The sequence below is a fragment of the Sitophilus oryzae genome, unplaced genomic scaffold (genome assembly GCF_002938485.1).
Source record: "Sitophilus oryzae breed Bouriz unplaced genomic scaffold, Soryzae_2.0 scaffold_379_pilon_pilon, whole genome shotgun sequence".
Lineage (NCBI taxonomy): Eukaryota > Metazoa > Arthropoda > Insecta > Coleoptera > Curculionidae > Sitophilus > Sitophilus oryzae.
Genome location: NW_022146950.1, coordinates 548,842 through 566,909, shown reverse-complemented (window position 1 = coordinate 566,909; position 18,068 = coordinate 548,842). Strand labels below are relative to the sequence as shown.

General features: G+C 30.7%; 1 protein-coding gene across 6 annotated transcripts in view; it reads right to left on the bottom strand.

Annotated features, from left to right (window-relative positions):
• Positions 1 to 18,068, bottom strand: part of LOC115885303 (alpha,alpha-trehalose-phosphate synthase [UDP-forming]) — a 92,480-nt gene that overhangs the window by 54,953 nt on the left and 19,459 nt on the right. Inside the window, exon 1 of one of the 6 annotated variants that reach the window (XM_030904167.1) lies at positions 8,216 to 8,312. The exons of the other annotated variants lie outside the window; for them this stretch is intronic. Coding sequence (XP_030760027.1) covers positions 8,216 to 8,297 — 82 coding nt within the window. The 5' untranslated portion in view covers positions 8,298 to 8,312. Of the gene's footprint in view, positions 1 to 8,215; positions 8,313 to 18,068 lie in introns of those variants that run through there. 6 annotated transcript variants of the gene reach the window in all.

The window sequence follows — 18,068 nt, the reverse complement described above, 5'->3', positions numbered from 1 at the left end:
TTTATCTTTTATGCATTTGTAATGTACCTATTCTCTGCTTTTACGTTTGCTTCTTCTTTTCAATGGAGTTATATTGAAAAGTACTTTATTCGTAAACTGTTAAACTCGTTAGGGCACAAACATAGTGAGGCATCTCGATGCGATGCTCGCCAAAGATGCTGGCCGTGCTGCTCGCCAGGATAGTAGCCGCAATGCATCCTACGTGCACTGTTTTAAAACGGCGAGTAAGTGCGCGTAGGATGCATCGCGACTATCGTACAAACATAGTGCGGGGCATTTCATCTCGACGCGATGCGCGCCATTCACCTCCCCATCCGGCGATGCTGAATCAAACATGTACAAATTTATGCGTCAAAACATACTGGAGCCTCGCACCTCGCCACGCACCTGTATGATCAGCGCGATGCTTCCTAAAAAACAAAATTTTTGTTTTTTGCGAGAAGCGGACGCGGATGCCTGAAACTTTACATTTGATCGGTCGGTTTGGAATAAAATGTTCATAATACTAATATTTTTAATTTATCACCAACAATGTAATAACCTTGATTCTACAGGGTCCGGCAATAGTGCGTCGGGCATCTGTAGTTCTAATAATAAAAAACTTATGTTTTGCACCTCCTATAATAAAAAACTTGTGTTTTCTATTATAGGATATTATATATATATATATATATATATATATATATATATATATATATATATATATATATATATATATATATATATATATATATATATATATATATATATATATATATATATATATATATATATATATATATATATATATATATATATATATATATATATATATATATTTGTATTTATAAAAAATATAAATTTTGTAGTCCAGACATAAAGTATGTATTAGGATGTATTTGAGGAAAATATTTGAACTTCTAAAGGGTGGCTCAAAAAAGTGTGAGTGGATCGCGAATATTTTTTTAAATGGAACACCTATATACAGAGTAGCGCAACTCATTCGCCTCGATTGATTATACGAAAACGGAAATATGTAGAAACAAAATATTTTATGGGCATATGTGGGAAGACTATGTGCATAATTTAAAATTATTTTGAAATGTACAGGGTATGTCAGAACTAAGATTTACACCCAAGTTATATTTTTTCTTATGGAACACCCGGTATTTTATTTCATATTTGGATCCTTGGATACAAAATAAGGCCTTTATTATAAGGGTTATTATATATTAATATGTTTACAAGCGAGAACTGTCTCAAATGAAAGTGGTTTTGAATAAATTTGCCAACAAATTCTATTTCGCATATACAAAGTGTTTCAAAAAGTCTGGGCGTGGATCAACTATCTTATTTCAAATTAGGTATATATAGGCTATGCTACAAAAAAGTAGTTAGGATTTTTAGGAGAAAATAAAAATCAAATAAACAATTGGGTACTAATTTGAAATAAGAAAGTTGGGCCACACACAGGATTTCTAAGGCACCCTCTATATGCAAAGAAGACTGTTTTGAAAAATGTATTCGAGACCATTAAACTTTTATTCAAGACACTTTTTTCGAACACGTCGAATAAAAAAGATACAGAGAATGTCAATATATAAAACAAACCCTGTATATGGCGGAGGAGTAATAATTGCTCAATATTTGTCTGTTTCATCTTGGCTCTGCCAAAAATCGTAAAATTTAGTGAAATGTAAAATATTCTTACCGCATTTTGGTGGCTGTATTAGTCAAAAGATGATTTTTCCGATTTATGAATCCCCTCCACCACCCCCAACCACTCTCAAGTCAGCCAAAACTGACAGGGTTCACGGCCTACTGGCATAGAATCTTTATACCAAATTTGATAAAAATCGTACAAAAAAAGAATTTTTGCAACATACTTCTGGATTTTTGCCCACTGTGCGGCGCGGAGACGTGAAATAGGTAGGGATAATATCTGATTTTTGCCGTTGTAGCGCTGCGGTCGGAATTTGTTGAAATCAACTGAAATGCAACAAGGGCCTATACTAATTAATTAATTAATAACTACTTTATATAAACTGGTGTTTAATAAAACGGCGATGGTAAATGCTTCAGTATGCCTACGCGCACCTATTCGCCGTTTTAAAATAGTGCGCGTAGGATGATGCATCGCGGCTACCATCCTGGCGAGCAGCGCGGCTAGCATTTTGGCGAGCATCGCATCGAGATGCCTCACTATGTTTGCGCCCTAAGGGCACTGTTTTAAAACGGCGAGTAAGTGCGCGTAGGATGCATCGCGAATAGTGCGGGGCATTTCATCTCGATGCGATACGCGCCATTCACCTCGCCATCCGGCGATGCTGAATCAAATATATACAAATTTATGCGTCAAAACATACTGGAGCCTCGCATCTCGCCACGCACCTAGATGTTCAGAGCGATGCTTCCTAAAAAACAAAATTTTTATTTTTTACGAGAGTCGGGTGGTTTTTACGAGAGTCGGTTTTTACGAGAGTCGGGTGGAATAAAATGTTCACAATACTAATATTTAATTTATCACCAACAATGTAATAACCTTGATTCTACAGGGTCCGGCAATAGTGCGTCGGGCATCTGTAGTTCTAATAATAAAAAACTTATGAATTTTGTAGTCCAGACATAAAGTATGTATTAGGATGTATTTGAACTTCTAAAGGGTGGCTCAAAAAAGTGTGAGTGGATCGCGAATATTTTTTTAAATGGAACACCTATATACGGGGTGGCGCAACTCATTCGCGTCGTTTGATTATACGAAAACGAAAATATGTAGAAACAAAATATTTTATGGGCATTATATGGGAAGACCATGCGCATAATTTAAAATTATTTTTAAATGTACAGGGTATGTCAGAACTAAGATTTACACCAAAATTATATTTTTTCTTATGGAACACCCGATATTTTATTTCTTATTTGGATCCTTGGACACTAAATAAGGCATGTATTATAAGGGTTATTATATATTAATATGTTTACAAGCTTTAGTTTTTGAGATATTTAAAGATATTTAAATATGCATGCTACAATGGAATAGATTATCAACACCCTGTACATTACTTTTTAGAATTAATTCTTGTGCTGAGTTTAAAGATAGAGAAATAAACTTTACTGAAAAATTGTATTGCTGCCTTAAATTTATACAGGGGTACCAAAAATTGATGATTTATTTTAAATATTTATTTTACATAAAAACCTTGTTATTTCAAATACGACAACCTATTTTTTATAATAAATCGAAACAGATTCAAATGCTCGTTCAAACTACATATATTAGGCTGTCCTATACCTATCTAGCTCAGATTTTGAATAAAGAGCAATTTTTCAATAAAATGGCAACAAAGAGGGCTGATGTCGTCATGGCAAGTTTCTAGTGACAGTAGCTATTTTCAAAATCGAAATTAGTTTATGGACTTTATTTATTTATAACAAGTACTTTAATCACTAGATGATTAAAAAAAGTATACCATTAATATTGCAAATTATATTTTATCCTCTCATAGTATATGTCTTTTTAATTTTTTGATTATGTAACGAGCACTTTGTTTACTCACTTGTTTCGTCGAACTGCTTGAAACCATTTTTTGCTTTTGATCAAATCGGTGTGAGAAACTATGAAGCTATAAATTTTTGTTTCAGGAGAGTTGAATATCCGGGAAAGTTGACTTATTGAATGTAATTGCACCCAACAAACGCCCTAATTGCGCTCTCCTTTATGCGTTAACATATTTTCGGTCATTTTATTAACATTTGACATTGTCACAACACAGCACGATGACGACGCCTAGTTCGAATTCTTTTTCATTTATTTTTTACTACCCGAAACAGCGTTACATCACACAAACCTGGTACCTGAGTGTTTTATCTCTTTTTGTCTCAATAACTGCACTAGCAAAAAACTAAAATACTTATATATTATAACAAAACCACGATTTCAATATTATTCTATGCGATCAACATGACGGCGACGTGAAATAGATAGGGATAATTTCTGATTTTTGCCATTGACTCGCTGCGGTAGGAATTTGTTGAAATTAACTGAAATGCACCAAGCCTATACTAATTAATAACTACTATTACAGAAACTGGTGCTTAATAAAACGGCGATGGTTGTGGCGATGGTAAATGTTTCAGTATGCCTACGCGCACCTATTCGCCGTTTGAAAACAGTTCGCGTAGGATGCATCGCGGCTACCATCCTGGCGAGCAGCGCGGCCAGCATCTTGGCAAGCATCGCATCGAGATGCCTCACTATGTTTGTGCCCTTAGACAGCTCAAGTGAAGATTTGCAGGTCCAATATTAAAACAGATCAATAATAAATAAACAAATATAATCAATATTTATATTTTTATAGCTTATAAAACATTCACGATTACTTGTCTTGTTTTTCATGTTTTCTTTAAATGTTCCTGACTTTAAGAAAATATGGCTACATGATAAGTTTAAATGGTCCTAAAAAGTCATTCTATTTAGTTAATGAAATTTATTTACCTTTACTGCCTACCTCCATTGCTTTTGGATGTAAATACAAAATATTATTACAAATTTTAGAAATTAAATGAGAATTTCACTCGAACTTCCAATATTTCCTTGATTTCTGTCACATAAATGACACTGATTGACAAACAAAACCGGAAAAACCAGCCTTCTCGCGCTGGTTAGCTTGGTGACAGTTATAACCGGATTTTTCAGGAACCGTGTTCCGTAATAAGAAAACTTTCAGGAAACCGATAGAAACGGAACATAAGACCATAACCAAGGTAAGCAACGGAATACACCCTAAAATTGTGTTTCCTGTCGTTTTCAATGGGATGTCGTCTGGTAAAATCTTCCCTGGCTCATTGGACAGACTATACAGTATGTCCCCGGATTGTCTTTGCCATGCAGAGAGAGAACCTGTTTTATTATTAAAAAGAAGAAGAAAAAAAAAAGACTCAAAGTCTCGGTCTTCTTTATTTCTTTTTTTTTCTTTCTTTTTTATTCGTCTTTTTCTTTTATTTTTTAAACCAGATCTCTTTGGGAAGAATGGACGTCTTCTCTAATTTTTTTATTATTGCCATTTTGAGAAAAATTCATTTTTCATTAAAGTTTTTGCTTGCTCTAAAATGGTTAATCCCGTTTATACGTTTCCAAATTTCCATGCCGTTTTAGAGAAAATTTTTTTTTGAAAATATTTATTTAACATAAAGTTCATATAATTCAACATAGTTTTTTCTTTCTCTAAACAGTGTATATATCAAACACTGGTATTGAGAACTTAAATAAAAAAAAAATAAACAGGTATTCTATTTACAATAATTTAAATTTACACTATATATTTATATATTAACTCAAATCAATAGAGTGGCACATGCAACAGCTCTATATACTTAGTATATTATAAACATTATTTACACTATTTTCTTACATATTTTTTTTTAATTTACGTACAAATCCCTGATATCTTGCTTCGTGCTTTAAGTCATCTGGCAATGAGTTGTATGCAGAAGCAGCCTGATATACCGGATTATGGAGTCCTTTATTAGAAGTAATGTTAGAAAGATAAATGTTCAGATGCTGTCTCGTTTTATGATCATGATTTTTGTTGCAAAATGATAATGGTGTATTTGACTTTTGACGTTGGTTAATTATTTTATAAATGAGTTTGCACTGCTCCAACTCTCGCAAGTCCTCCAGCTTAAACACTCCCAGCTCCCTGTATAAGGTCTCCGTGTGAGTCTGTTGGTCGTAATTAAATAGTATTTTTAGTGTTTTATTTTGTAATCTTTGAATATTACCAAAGTTCGCGACACCACAGGTACCCCAAACAGGGAGCAGGTATCTAAAGTGAGGTAAAAAATAAGCATTATACACTTTTAATTTTGTCTTGTATGTAAGATAGTTCCTGAACCGATACGCTGCACTGAACATAGAAGCAATTTGTTTAGTTACGTGGCTGATATGCTGTTCCCAATTAAGATTTTGATCTATTATTATGCCTAAATATTTAATGTTTGTTACCTTCTCTATAGTAATTTTGTTAATTTTAATATTTGGAGTTTTACACCGTTTGTTTTTTTGCTTAAATAACATAAATTTAGTTTTATCAATATTAATTTTAAGTTTGTTGCATAATAACCAGCCCACATATCGATCCAGGTCCCCATTTACCGTAGACTCAATTGTCGATTCGTCATCTCCACTATAAAGTAGCACTGTATCATCTGCAAATGTAAAATATTGAGCAGTCAATGCTGAACATCTTAAACTTAGTACATATAAGGAATACAGTAATGGACCCAGAACCGAGCCCTGCGGTATTCCTGTATCGTTACATTCAATTTCACTTACTCCACCATCAAACTTCACATACTGCTGTCTGCCAATTAAGTATGTTTTTATTAAATTTAAAATTGTTCCTCTAAAGCCCATATTTTTTAACTTATCCAGCAAGATATCAAAGCTCAGCACATCAAATGCTTTTTTCAAGTCGATAAAAACGGCAACTACAATTTGTTTCTTATCTAGTTCTGTTGATATAATATTTACAAGGTCCACCACTGCACTTTGAGTTCCACTATTTTTTATAAATCCATATTGGTATAGGTCTACATTTATGTATTTATCAATAAATCGCGTCATTCTGTTTTTGATTACTTTTTCAATGATTTTTGAAAACACACTAACTAAATTAAAAAAAAAACATAAAAATTTAGTTGAATTTTTTCTAAAACCTAAAAATCAAAACGCGTTTCTATGGTAATATAATTTCGTTTTCATTTGATAGATTGATATTATTGATAGAATTTTAATTAAAGTCATATTTTTTACTGTTTTAAAATATTAATGCACTGTGTCTGTGCAAACCAAACCAAACCAAACCAATAATCACAGAATTTAATAAAAACTAACTTTGAAAGTGGTATAATGTGCTTATCAATCAAACTTACTTCTCTGACTGCAGTCAAGGATAATAAAGGACATTTTTAATGTCACGTTCTCGTTCAAATTGTTTATCGGGGAAGCTACAAGTTCTTTTGCTTTGACTATTTAAATGTTTCGGCATATTTTCAACACCCAAATTTCAAGAAATGCAATACAGAAACTCGAAAATTTAGTTCTTAAAAGAACTGTTTGTTCTTAAAAGTGCAATTTTCAAAAAGACTACGAAAATAGGCAAAAAACGAGAATTTCTCACAAAGATTCAACAACAACACGATATTATACAAAATAATGACTCACATTAGGATAATTATTGTCAAATAATAAAGGACAACATTGCTGAACACGGCGCAATGTGACCAACATAGCGATAATAAAATTCGGTTTAAACTAACTTTTGCAGCTTTAATCTAAATAAAATATCTGTTACAATTGTTTGCTCTATAAAGTAAAATGAAGAGCTGCTCGGTATATTAAATTTTTACAACAAATTTAAACATTTTTGTCAAAATTTCATTTAGTCAGGTTCATAGACTTTAATGTCAATGTCGATATGATTGATGACGTGCAACAAAAAATGTTTTGCTATTATATTAGTTATTTTTTTGTAAATACTGCTGCGTTAATTATTCAACAAATTTTCTTAAACAAATTCTTAACGTTTCGGGAAGTATATCTCTTCCCGTCGTCGGAAGCAAAAAAAACACAAAGAACAAATAAAAAAAACTATTTAAAATATTCAATCACAACTATTCAAGAACACTTTAATTTTTTTTCAACACATACGTCTATAAAAACCATGACATATCATTATTAGTTTTCATATGTCTAAATTTTCTCTCTATTCTATAACTATATGGTTTACTGAAAGAATAATTTTTTTTTCAGTGTATAAGTACTCATAAATCTTAGAATTAATTATTATAATTACCTACTTAACTTTATAATCTACATAGTTAAATCCGTATAATGCCCATTAATCCCAAAAGAAAAATACCTAATTAAACCATAAAGCATGTTAATCAAAATATTAATACCGGTTGTTACTGCCAATAATTTGGGCGCCTAACATACATAAATATTAAATATAGCCTGTTATGTTCTTCTACGAACTTAGCTCAACGCGAGACAAAGTTCATTTTATGTATGTAAACATATTCTGACTGAAACGTTTCATTAGTGCATAATATACTCAACAATATTTATTCTATTTTTTCTGACAATCTTAAAAACAAATGCACATTTTTAAAGACACCCAAGAAAAGTTTAATGTAGGTCAAAATTTTGGATTTGCACACAATTCTTACATACCTTTTATGGACAGTTTTGAAATATTGGCACTTAGATTATTTGAAATGACTTCGGGAATGCTGATAAATTCACTCAATGGCATTTTATTTCAATTCTAACCGAAAAAATTGACTCTCTCGAATTCGAAATAATATCGAAATGGGCTTTTAGTCATTGCCACGACGAAATACAGAATTCTGAGGTACAAATAAACTGGATTATCACACAGACAGTGGCGTTGTTATCTAACGAAACATTTTTATTGTTCTTTTTTTTCGATGTTACAGTCATAAATATATTTCTTAGGGATAAATTAATGATACGGAATAACCGTTTTTAATAAATATAATAGTAATTATATAGAAGATTAAGATTTCGATAATAAAAAATGGGTCAAAAATCTTGTTAATAAATTTTACTTATATATATATATATATATATATATATATATATATATATATATTTGAAAAACAAATAAGAAAGAAATTTAACCAATAATTTAATTAAATTAATTTAATTGATGTTAAATTATACCGGGTGTGTAATTATACCTCAAAAGTGGCTCACCCCTATAACTTTTTTATTTTTTCAGTTAAAAAAAACGAGATTTGGTATGCTAGTATATGACATAAATTAGGATTGATTGACGTACTCAATTGTTTTCGGTCACTTCCTGTTTCACCGGAAATGACTACAACTTTTGATTTTTAAATGGCACCCTCGTTATTTTTTTACTTTATTCGATAGAAAATAACACTCTGAATAGAATGATATATCAAATGTCAACTTTTGACATTTTCATTTGACATGGTTCGATCAAATCTATTTTTCCAAGGCTCCTCGATTAAAAATTAATGTTTGTAACATAACCATGGTACTCTAGATTGAATTTTAAAATACGATTATTTATTAAGCGAGAATGTCAAAAGTTGACATATGATATGTTTTTCTGTTCAGAATCATCGTCATTTTCTATCAAATAAAGTAAAAAAATAACGAGGGTGCGATTTAAAAATCACAAATTGTAGTCATTTCCGGTGGAACAAGAAGTGACCAAAAACAATTGAATACGTCAATCAATCCTAATTTACATATATGTCATATACTAACACACCAAATATCGTTTGTTTATCTGAAAAAATAAAAAAGTTATAGAGGGAGCCGCTTTTGAGACGCACCCGGTATATTATATACGACAGACACAAAATTAAGAATTAAATATTTCTATACAGGGTGTCCCAGAAATAAGTGCAAGTATTTTAACTAGTAGTACAGTGCGTGAAATTTTTACATTTTCCGGAAGATATTGAAAAAATGTTGAGTGCCGCTTGTTAAGTTTCCGTAAATTTGTTGATGGTGCTTCGAAAGAATGCAATGTTGCCACCTCCTACGTTATCCCCATTCTGTATGTTTTTAAGTTATAAATTCACATTTTTAAGTTTCTACAAAAAAAAACTTAAATTAATTTTATTGACAGTAGATTTTTTTAATCATTAAGTTATAATGCACCGTCTACTATATTTTAAATACTTTTTTTACAGTTTAGTAAACTAGAAATAATGAATCCAAATAATGAGCAATTATAGAAGTTTTCAATAGATCAGAATCAGCGCCCTCTATTAGATATGTAAATAGTCAAAGTTTAACCTACATTTAAAGAGATCAGCTGATGGCATTTTAGGTTATCCAATTCATTTCAGATTTTACTCAAAACAGTAAACCTCTGACAAAACTAAAAAGAGGCAAATAATTACGGTAGTAAGCCTCTAAAAATACTTTTATTATTCTAATAGAAAAAATCAACATCATTAAAGCTTCATTCAGAACCTCGCAATTAGTGGTTTCAATATTACACTTTATACTTTTTAGTTTACGATCATTCACAATGTCTTAAAAACACAGTTAAAATTAATAGAATATCCTAGCAACAGCTTGCGTTAGTCAGTTGTAACCACAGAGAAAGCCACAAAACACATACACAAGAAGAAGTGCTAGCGCCTTGCTACATATTGGAAAGTGAAATTGACGTTTAAATTTGACACTGTTGACAAGTCTACTGCTACTAGCGCCCCCAATATCGCTTGTAGGAACTACGGACTAGATTGTCACGCATAGCGGGAAGTTTAAAAAAATAAAAAATTTTAATTCTTCATTTATTTTTAATTATTACATACATAAAAACACAAAAATACACCATTTTTTAAAAATATGTTTAATATCAATATCAAATATACAACAGAAATTAATTTCACCACAATAAATTAATAAAATTAAAAGAATAATGTTACAAGTAGATCAAGAGACAAAATTAATTATAACAAAACTGAAAAAAATGGCGTCATACATGGCTTAGAAATGAAGATATATATCATGATTTGAAAGTAAAATTATATGAGAAATGTTATCGATCATCATTTTTAAGCCAACTGGACGATTATTTCAGACATACAAGCTGAGTTCGTTCATAGTGCTCTGAGAAATCTAGATAAACAAATAATAAATTAAAAGTATTCCAGGGGAAAAGAGAGGAAAAACCTGTATCGTCTCTGATATCTGTCAGGGTATTGTTGAAAGTGTCATTTTTTTGCTCGAAGTTTTCAGGTCGATCAAAAAGATGACATTTACAACAATACTTTGCCGTAACTTTCACAAATATCAGAGAGAGTACAGGTATTGCCTCTCTTTTCCTCTGGGATGCTTTATATCTGTTGTTCTTTGTTTATCTATATTTCTCAGAGCATAATGCCGAACACAACTACAGTATATAATAATTTCAATATCCTAAGTGGAAAGAAAAAAGATCACCTTTCTGTTTTGTACTATGGTGCCTTTCTTCCGATGGCTCATCTCGTTGATATTTAGGAAGGTATCCATAAAATATATATTTTACTCTCGGTCCTGGGGATGAAAAAATATAAAATTCAATTTGATTTGATGATCCTTTTCTGTCACCTAAATCAGGAGAATGACAATGAGCATGATAAGATGAAAAAAAAAATATTTATCAACACTTACCTACACGTTAGTCAGAGGAGTTTTATCAAAAACCTATATTTGCCTAAATAATTTATGTATTAAATTTGCAAAACAAATTGCAGCGTGTAAATAAAAGAAATAAAATGGCGACAATTCAACATTCAACGTCAACGACCGGACAAGGAGAAAAGTGTGTTCGAATAACAAATTATGGGTCACAAAAAAATGTTTTTGTCTCCTTTCAACGCACACTTTAGAAAGAAAAAGAGATGAACTGTAATACTGAAAGAATGTCAAGGTTTTATCTGTCACTCTTGTCAATAATTTATCGGTAAGGAAGATTCCTAGAAAACCGCTTGTAGTCAAGTTTCGAACCATTGCCAGTTCTCCCATAAGAAGTGTCATCCACCTGGAGAAAGCCTAATACTTAGCTTATAAAACAACCAAGTTTTGAATTGTAACCACAATTTCTCTTGACGGAAGATAATCAAAGGCCAAAATGACATTTCTCGCAAATTTTGAAGTATAATTAGTGAAAAAGTTAAAGGTTTGTCAACTTTTTCTACTATCTGAAAATGTCAACCACTAATTTTGACGTTCTGAATGCTTACATTGAAATTAAAGGAAAACAAAACTTCCACACTAATTGAAACCACTAACTTATTCCACGAATTGGCGAGGTTCTGAATGAAACTTGTATCTGTCTAAAAAGTTTAAAATGCTTTTTAAATGTAACGAGTGAATTTTTTGAATTTTAAAATTACTTCTTATTTTTTTTCTATTCTACGCCTGTGATCGAAATGTCCCAATATTAGTTCGAGATAAAGTAAATGGCAATTGGGCCTATCGAACTCTGCTTGGCGTCCTTATATTTATTATGTTTGTATTTGTCGTAAGTGACAAGGAGCAGGGGAGGGGATAATGTACCGGCCTATCTCTGTCAGCGGACTACGACCCGTGACGAAAGAAACGCACTTATCTAGTACCCATCTTGTTCGATCCCAATAGTACTAATTAATCGTGATTTTAATTGAAGAAAAAGACGTTCCATTCTTATCTTAATAGTAAATTAAGTATTAAGGCAAGCGAGTCTTCCTTAGTGGTCGCGTTTCGGTAGGAGGTCGAGACGAAGTCCAGGGGCGCGACACATATACAGGGTGTCTCAGAAATAAGTGGAAGTATTTTAGTTGGTAGTATAGTTCGACCCCCCAGAAATACGCCTATGATATTTTTTTTGCCAAAAAATTGTTGAAAATTTTATGTTGTTTTTTGTTGAAAAACTTATCACCCCTATATTTTTTTGTTTTTTCAGATAGGAAAACGAGATTTGTGATATACCGGGTGCGTCCCAAAAGTGGCAAAAATAACACTCTGAATAGAATGTCATATCATAATGTTAACTTTTGACGTTTTCGCATATGGTTTATTTGAAATTATAACTTGCGGTTCGTAACGAAAATTTGACTCGAAATACCAAGTGTGTGATATCAAATTATTCGTAAAAAAATGCTTTTTTCAAATATGCTAATGAGCCACGATCGTTCCATTTGAAAAAATTGAGATATGATTAAAAATACGATTTGGACATTTTTACCCGGCCAGGACGCATATTCGTAATTCGCCGACACATTAGCCGCTCGGATTAGGTCAGGTACAGCGACGGACGTTTACTAAAGTACCGACGTATTAGACTAGTCCCAACCCTTATGCGTCGGTGATTTATATATATAAAATAGCTCTGAAAGCCATAAGCCCCGTTCTCAGAACTGCTGGCTATTCTCTCAGTGTCGCTGGCTACACAGTTTGACATTTCAAACAACCAATGAGAGCTGTACTAAATTTAAAATTAACACCTGTTTGAATTTTGTACAAATCTGATTGGTTCTTTTGTCGTTTCGCTGGCGACAGTCGCAGTTCTGAGAACGGGGCCTAAAAGGCTCATGGTTGATTGGTTCTTCAGGGTTGGCATGATTTAAATCGTGATTTAAATCAAGTGATTTTTTTATTTTAATCATGTGATTTAAATAAAAAAAAATATTTTTCTTTATAATAAATCAAAAAATAACTGTAAAAGTTATAAAAACGCGTCCTAGAAAACTAGAAAAAATATTTCTATAACAGATATAACCGATAATAAATCGAAAAATAATTGTAAATGTTATAAAACTATAATAAAAATATCTATTCATCAATTTAAATGTTGTTGTATACATAATATTATATATATATATATATATATATATATATATATATATATATATATATATATATATATATATATATATATATATATATATATATATATATATATATATATATATATATATATATATATATATATATATATATATATATATATATATATATATATATATATATATATATATATATATATATATATATATATATATATATATATATATATATTTATATGTATACAACATTTAAATTGATGAATAGATATTTTTATTATAGTTTTATAACATTTACTATAAAAAGCCATAATAAAATATCTATTCATCAATTTAAATGTTGTATACATATAAATATATATATATATATATATATATATATATATATATATATATATATATATATATATATATATATATATATATATATACACCTTGACAATATATATATATATATATATATATATATATATATATATATATATATATATATATATATATATATATATATATATATATATATTTATATGTATACAACATTTAAATTGATGAATAGATATTTTTATTATAGTTTTATAACATTTACAATTATTTTTCGATTTATTATCGGTTATATCTGTTATAGAAATATTTTTTCTAGTTTTCTAGGACGCGTTTTTATAACTTTTACAGTTATTTTTTGATTTATTATAATAATATAATAATATCTATTCATCAATTTAAATGCTGTATACATATAAATATATATATATATATATATTTATTAAATCGACGGAGTCAGACCCGGTACGTTTAAGATAGGCCGTCAGACCCGGGGTATATCGGACGAAAAATGTTCAAGCGATGCCTTCAGGCCCTGATGCTGAACCGTTTAATTTGTCCCATTTATATAAAAAATAGAGGTTTATTCGTTTTCGCCAGACCCACGACGTTGCCGCTTTTAATTCTCAAATATTTATATTAGAATTAGACGAGCGGACCTTTTGACGCGGTAATTGATCACAGTGCAGAAGTAAAAACGGTGCATTTCTGCTATAGTGAATATTATTGTACTTATTGTTAGTATTAGATATATTCTGTCTTATAAATGCATCTGTACGAAAGCGTTTTTATCTGAAATTTCTTTGTAATAAGCATAATCAAGTTACAATGCATTATCAATTTCGTTTAGTAGATTTTGTAAGTGTTTACTAAGTGATGATGGAACCCCGTTTATTATCTTTATACTTTAAAAGAAAAAAAGTTTAGCTACTTCTACAACGAAATCATAGCATCGAAATAAATTTTTAGATACTCGTACAATTTTTTGACACGACGATCGATTCCGACAAAAAAAAATTTAGTTACTTCTACAATGACATCGTAGCATCGATATAAATATTTAGGTAGGTACTTGTAAAATTTTTTGACACGACGATCGATTCCGACGACTGTCATTTCTAAGGTAATTTGACTCCGTGTTTTGGAATCATAGGGTATGTGTGTATTTATCATTAACCTTTTTTCTATTTTGTTATAAAGAATTATTTTAACTTATTTTTTTATTACATACAGATATGAGGGCGGCAATTTAAAAATTTGCACTGTGGGCAAGACGGGTAGAAAAAAAGATGCTCATTTAGAATATTAAGAAATTCAGACAAAAAAATGAAAATAAGCATTCTTTAAAGATTGTTTCTACTAGTTTTATTTAAAAATATAAATAATATAAGGTCTAATCTGGCGAGTTGAGTTTGGATGAGACTGTAAACAAAAATTTTAAAAGTATAAATGTAATAATTTAAATTTTCTGCCTCTGATAAAATTCATGTAAAGTAGGAAAAAAGTGTAGGTTTAAAAGCATCAATTTCTGGGAATTCCATATTTGTAGAGGCTGGGAACCACCTACTTTTCTGGGAACCCCATACTTTCAAGTTTAAATTATTAGAACTGTGATTAAAACAAATCCCTATTTTCATTCATATTGCAATCAATGAATAATAAGAATATTATATTATCAAATATTACTCTAATTAAATTTTCGAATACAAAGTAAATATAGATGATAGAACATATTATAGAGATGCAACCATAAAACGTGTTTGTTATATTTACATGGTGTTGGTAGATAGCATCCAGCCGTAAACTGAATATACAACGTACCTATTCCTGTAGTGTGTAGCCACAGTTTAAAGAATACGTGTAGCCGTCAAAATTTTTGTTTCACTGAAATTACTATTTTAGATCTCACTGAACGAAATAATGCAATAAAATTAATTATTGTGAAATAACTGAATTCTATCATATTTATGATCGAAAAAAACGGCGTCAGCGATGGCTATGAAATGAAAATTGCTGTCATTTTATATGTTAAATTATATGGTGAATGTCATCGATCGTCATTTCCAAGCCAACTGGACGCCGCTTTTTTTTGATCATACGGTACCTTTTTGTTTAAACTTTTTCCTGTGGGGAGAAATATCATATAAAACGGCCTTATCGTACAGTCACTATCATATATACGATGATCGTAATTATTTTGATGTAATTACTTCGACAATGAAATCATACCACAGAAATAAATCTTTAGGTACTCGTACAATTCTTTGACCCGTCGATCGATTTAGATGAAAAAAATCTTTAGGTACTTCTATAACGTAATCATAGCACGAAATAAATTTTTAGGTACTCGTATAATTCTTTGAAACGACGATCAATTTAGACGAAAAAAAACTTTAGGTACTACTACAACGAAATGATAGTACCGAAATAAATTTTTGGGTACTCGTACAATTTTTCGACACGATGATCGATTTAGATGAAAAAAAACTTTAGGTACTTCTGCGACGAAATCATAACATCGAAAAAAAAATATTTAGGTACTGCCATAACGTAATCATAGCACGAAATAAATTTTTAGGTACTCGTACAATTTTTTAACACGACGATCGATTTAGACGAAAAAACTCTTTAGGCAGTTCTACAACGAATTCATAGCACGAAATAAATTTTTAGGTACTCCTACAATTCTTTGACACGACGATCGATTTAGACGAAAAAAAACTTTAGGTACTACTACAACGAAATCATAGTACCGAAATAAATTTTTAGGTACTCGTACAATTTTTCGACACGATGATCGATTTAGATGAAAAAAAACTTTAGGTACTTCTGTATATGTATATACATCCAACCGTAAACTGAATATACAACGTATTACTGTAGCAATCAACATTTTTGTTACACTAAAATTACTATTTTAGATCTTAGTGAACGTAGTAATGTAATAAAATTAATTATTGTACTGATTAACTACCATATAATCGAAAAAAAAACGGCGACAGCGGTGGCATGAAATGAAGATTGCTGTCATTTTATACCGGGTGCCTCTCAAAAGTGGCTCACCGCTATACCTTATAACACCGATAAAAAAACGAGATTTGGTATGTAAGTATATGACGTAAATTAGTAATATGACGTAAATTAGGAATGATTGACGTATTCAATTGTTTTTGGTCACTTCCTGTTTCACCGGATATGACTACAACTTTTGATTTTTAAACGACACCCCCGGTATGTTTTTGCATTGCTTGATAGAAAATGACACTCTGAATCGAATGACATATCATATGTCAACTTTTGACATTCTCGCTTTAAAAAAATTGTATTTTAAATTTCAATCTAGAGTGCCATGGCTGTGTTAAAAACACTAATTTTTAATCAAGGAGCCTTGGAAAAATAGATTTGATAATTTAATGATTTTCGTGTTTTGTCCGGGCCCGTTCTTATAAGATGCCCAAATCGTATTTTTAATCATATCTCAATTTTTCCAAACGGAACAAGGGAGGCTCGTTAGCATATTTGGAAAAAGCATTTTTTACGAATAATTTGGTACCACACACATGGTATTTCGAGTCAAATTGTCATTGTGAACCGCATGTTACAATTTCAAATAAACCATATGCGAAAATGTAAAAAAATTGACATATTATGATATGTCATTCTATTGAGGGTGCATCCACACTATCCTAAAAACGGCGTATCGGCGTAATGGCGTAACGACCTTGAATATATTTCCACTAATTCTATTGGCGGATGCGTCTCAAAAGTGGTCCACCGCTATATCTTTTTTATTTTTTATTTTTTTGGATAAAAAAACGAGATTTGGTATGTTAGTATATGACATAAATTGGAATTGATTGACGTATTCAATTGTTTTTGGTCACTTCCAGTTTCACCGGAAATGACTACAACTTTTGATTATTAAATGACACCCCCGGTATGTTTTTACATTATTCGATAGAAAATGACACTCTGAATAGAATAATATATCATATGTCAACTTTTGACATTTTCGCTTAAAAAATAGTATTTTAAATTTCTATGTATTATAGAGTGCCATGGATGTGTTAAAAACACTAATTTTTAATCAAGGAGCTTTGGAAAAATAGATTTGATAGTCTAATGATTTTCGTGTCTTGTCCGGGCCCGTTATAAGATATCAAAATCGAATTTTTAATCATATCTCAATTTTTTTTTTCAAACGGAACAAAGGTGGCTCGTTAGCATATTTGGAAAAAGCATTTTTCTACGAATAATTTGGTAAGACAATTTGGTACTCGAGTCAAATTGTCATTATGAACAGCATGTTACAAATAAATCATATGTGAAAATGTCAAAAATTAACATATTTATGATATGCCATTCTATTCAGTGTGATTTTCTAT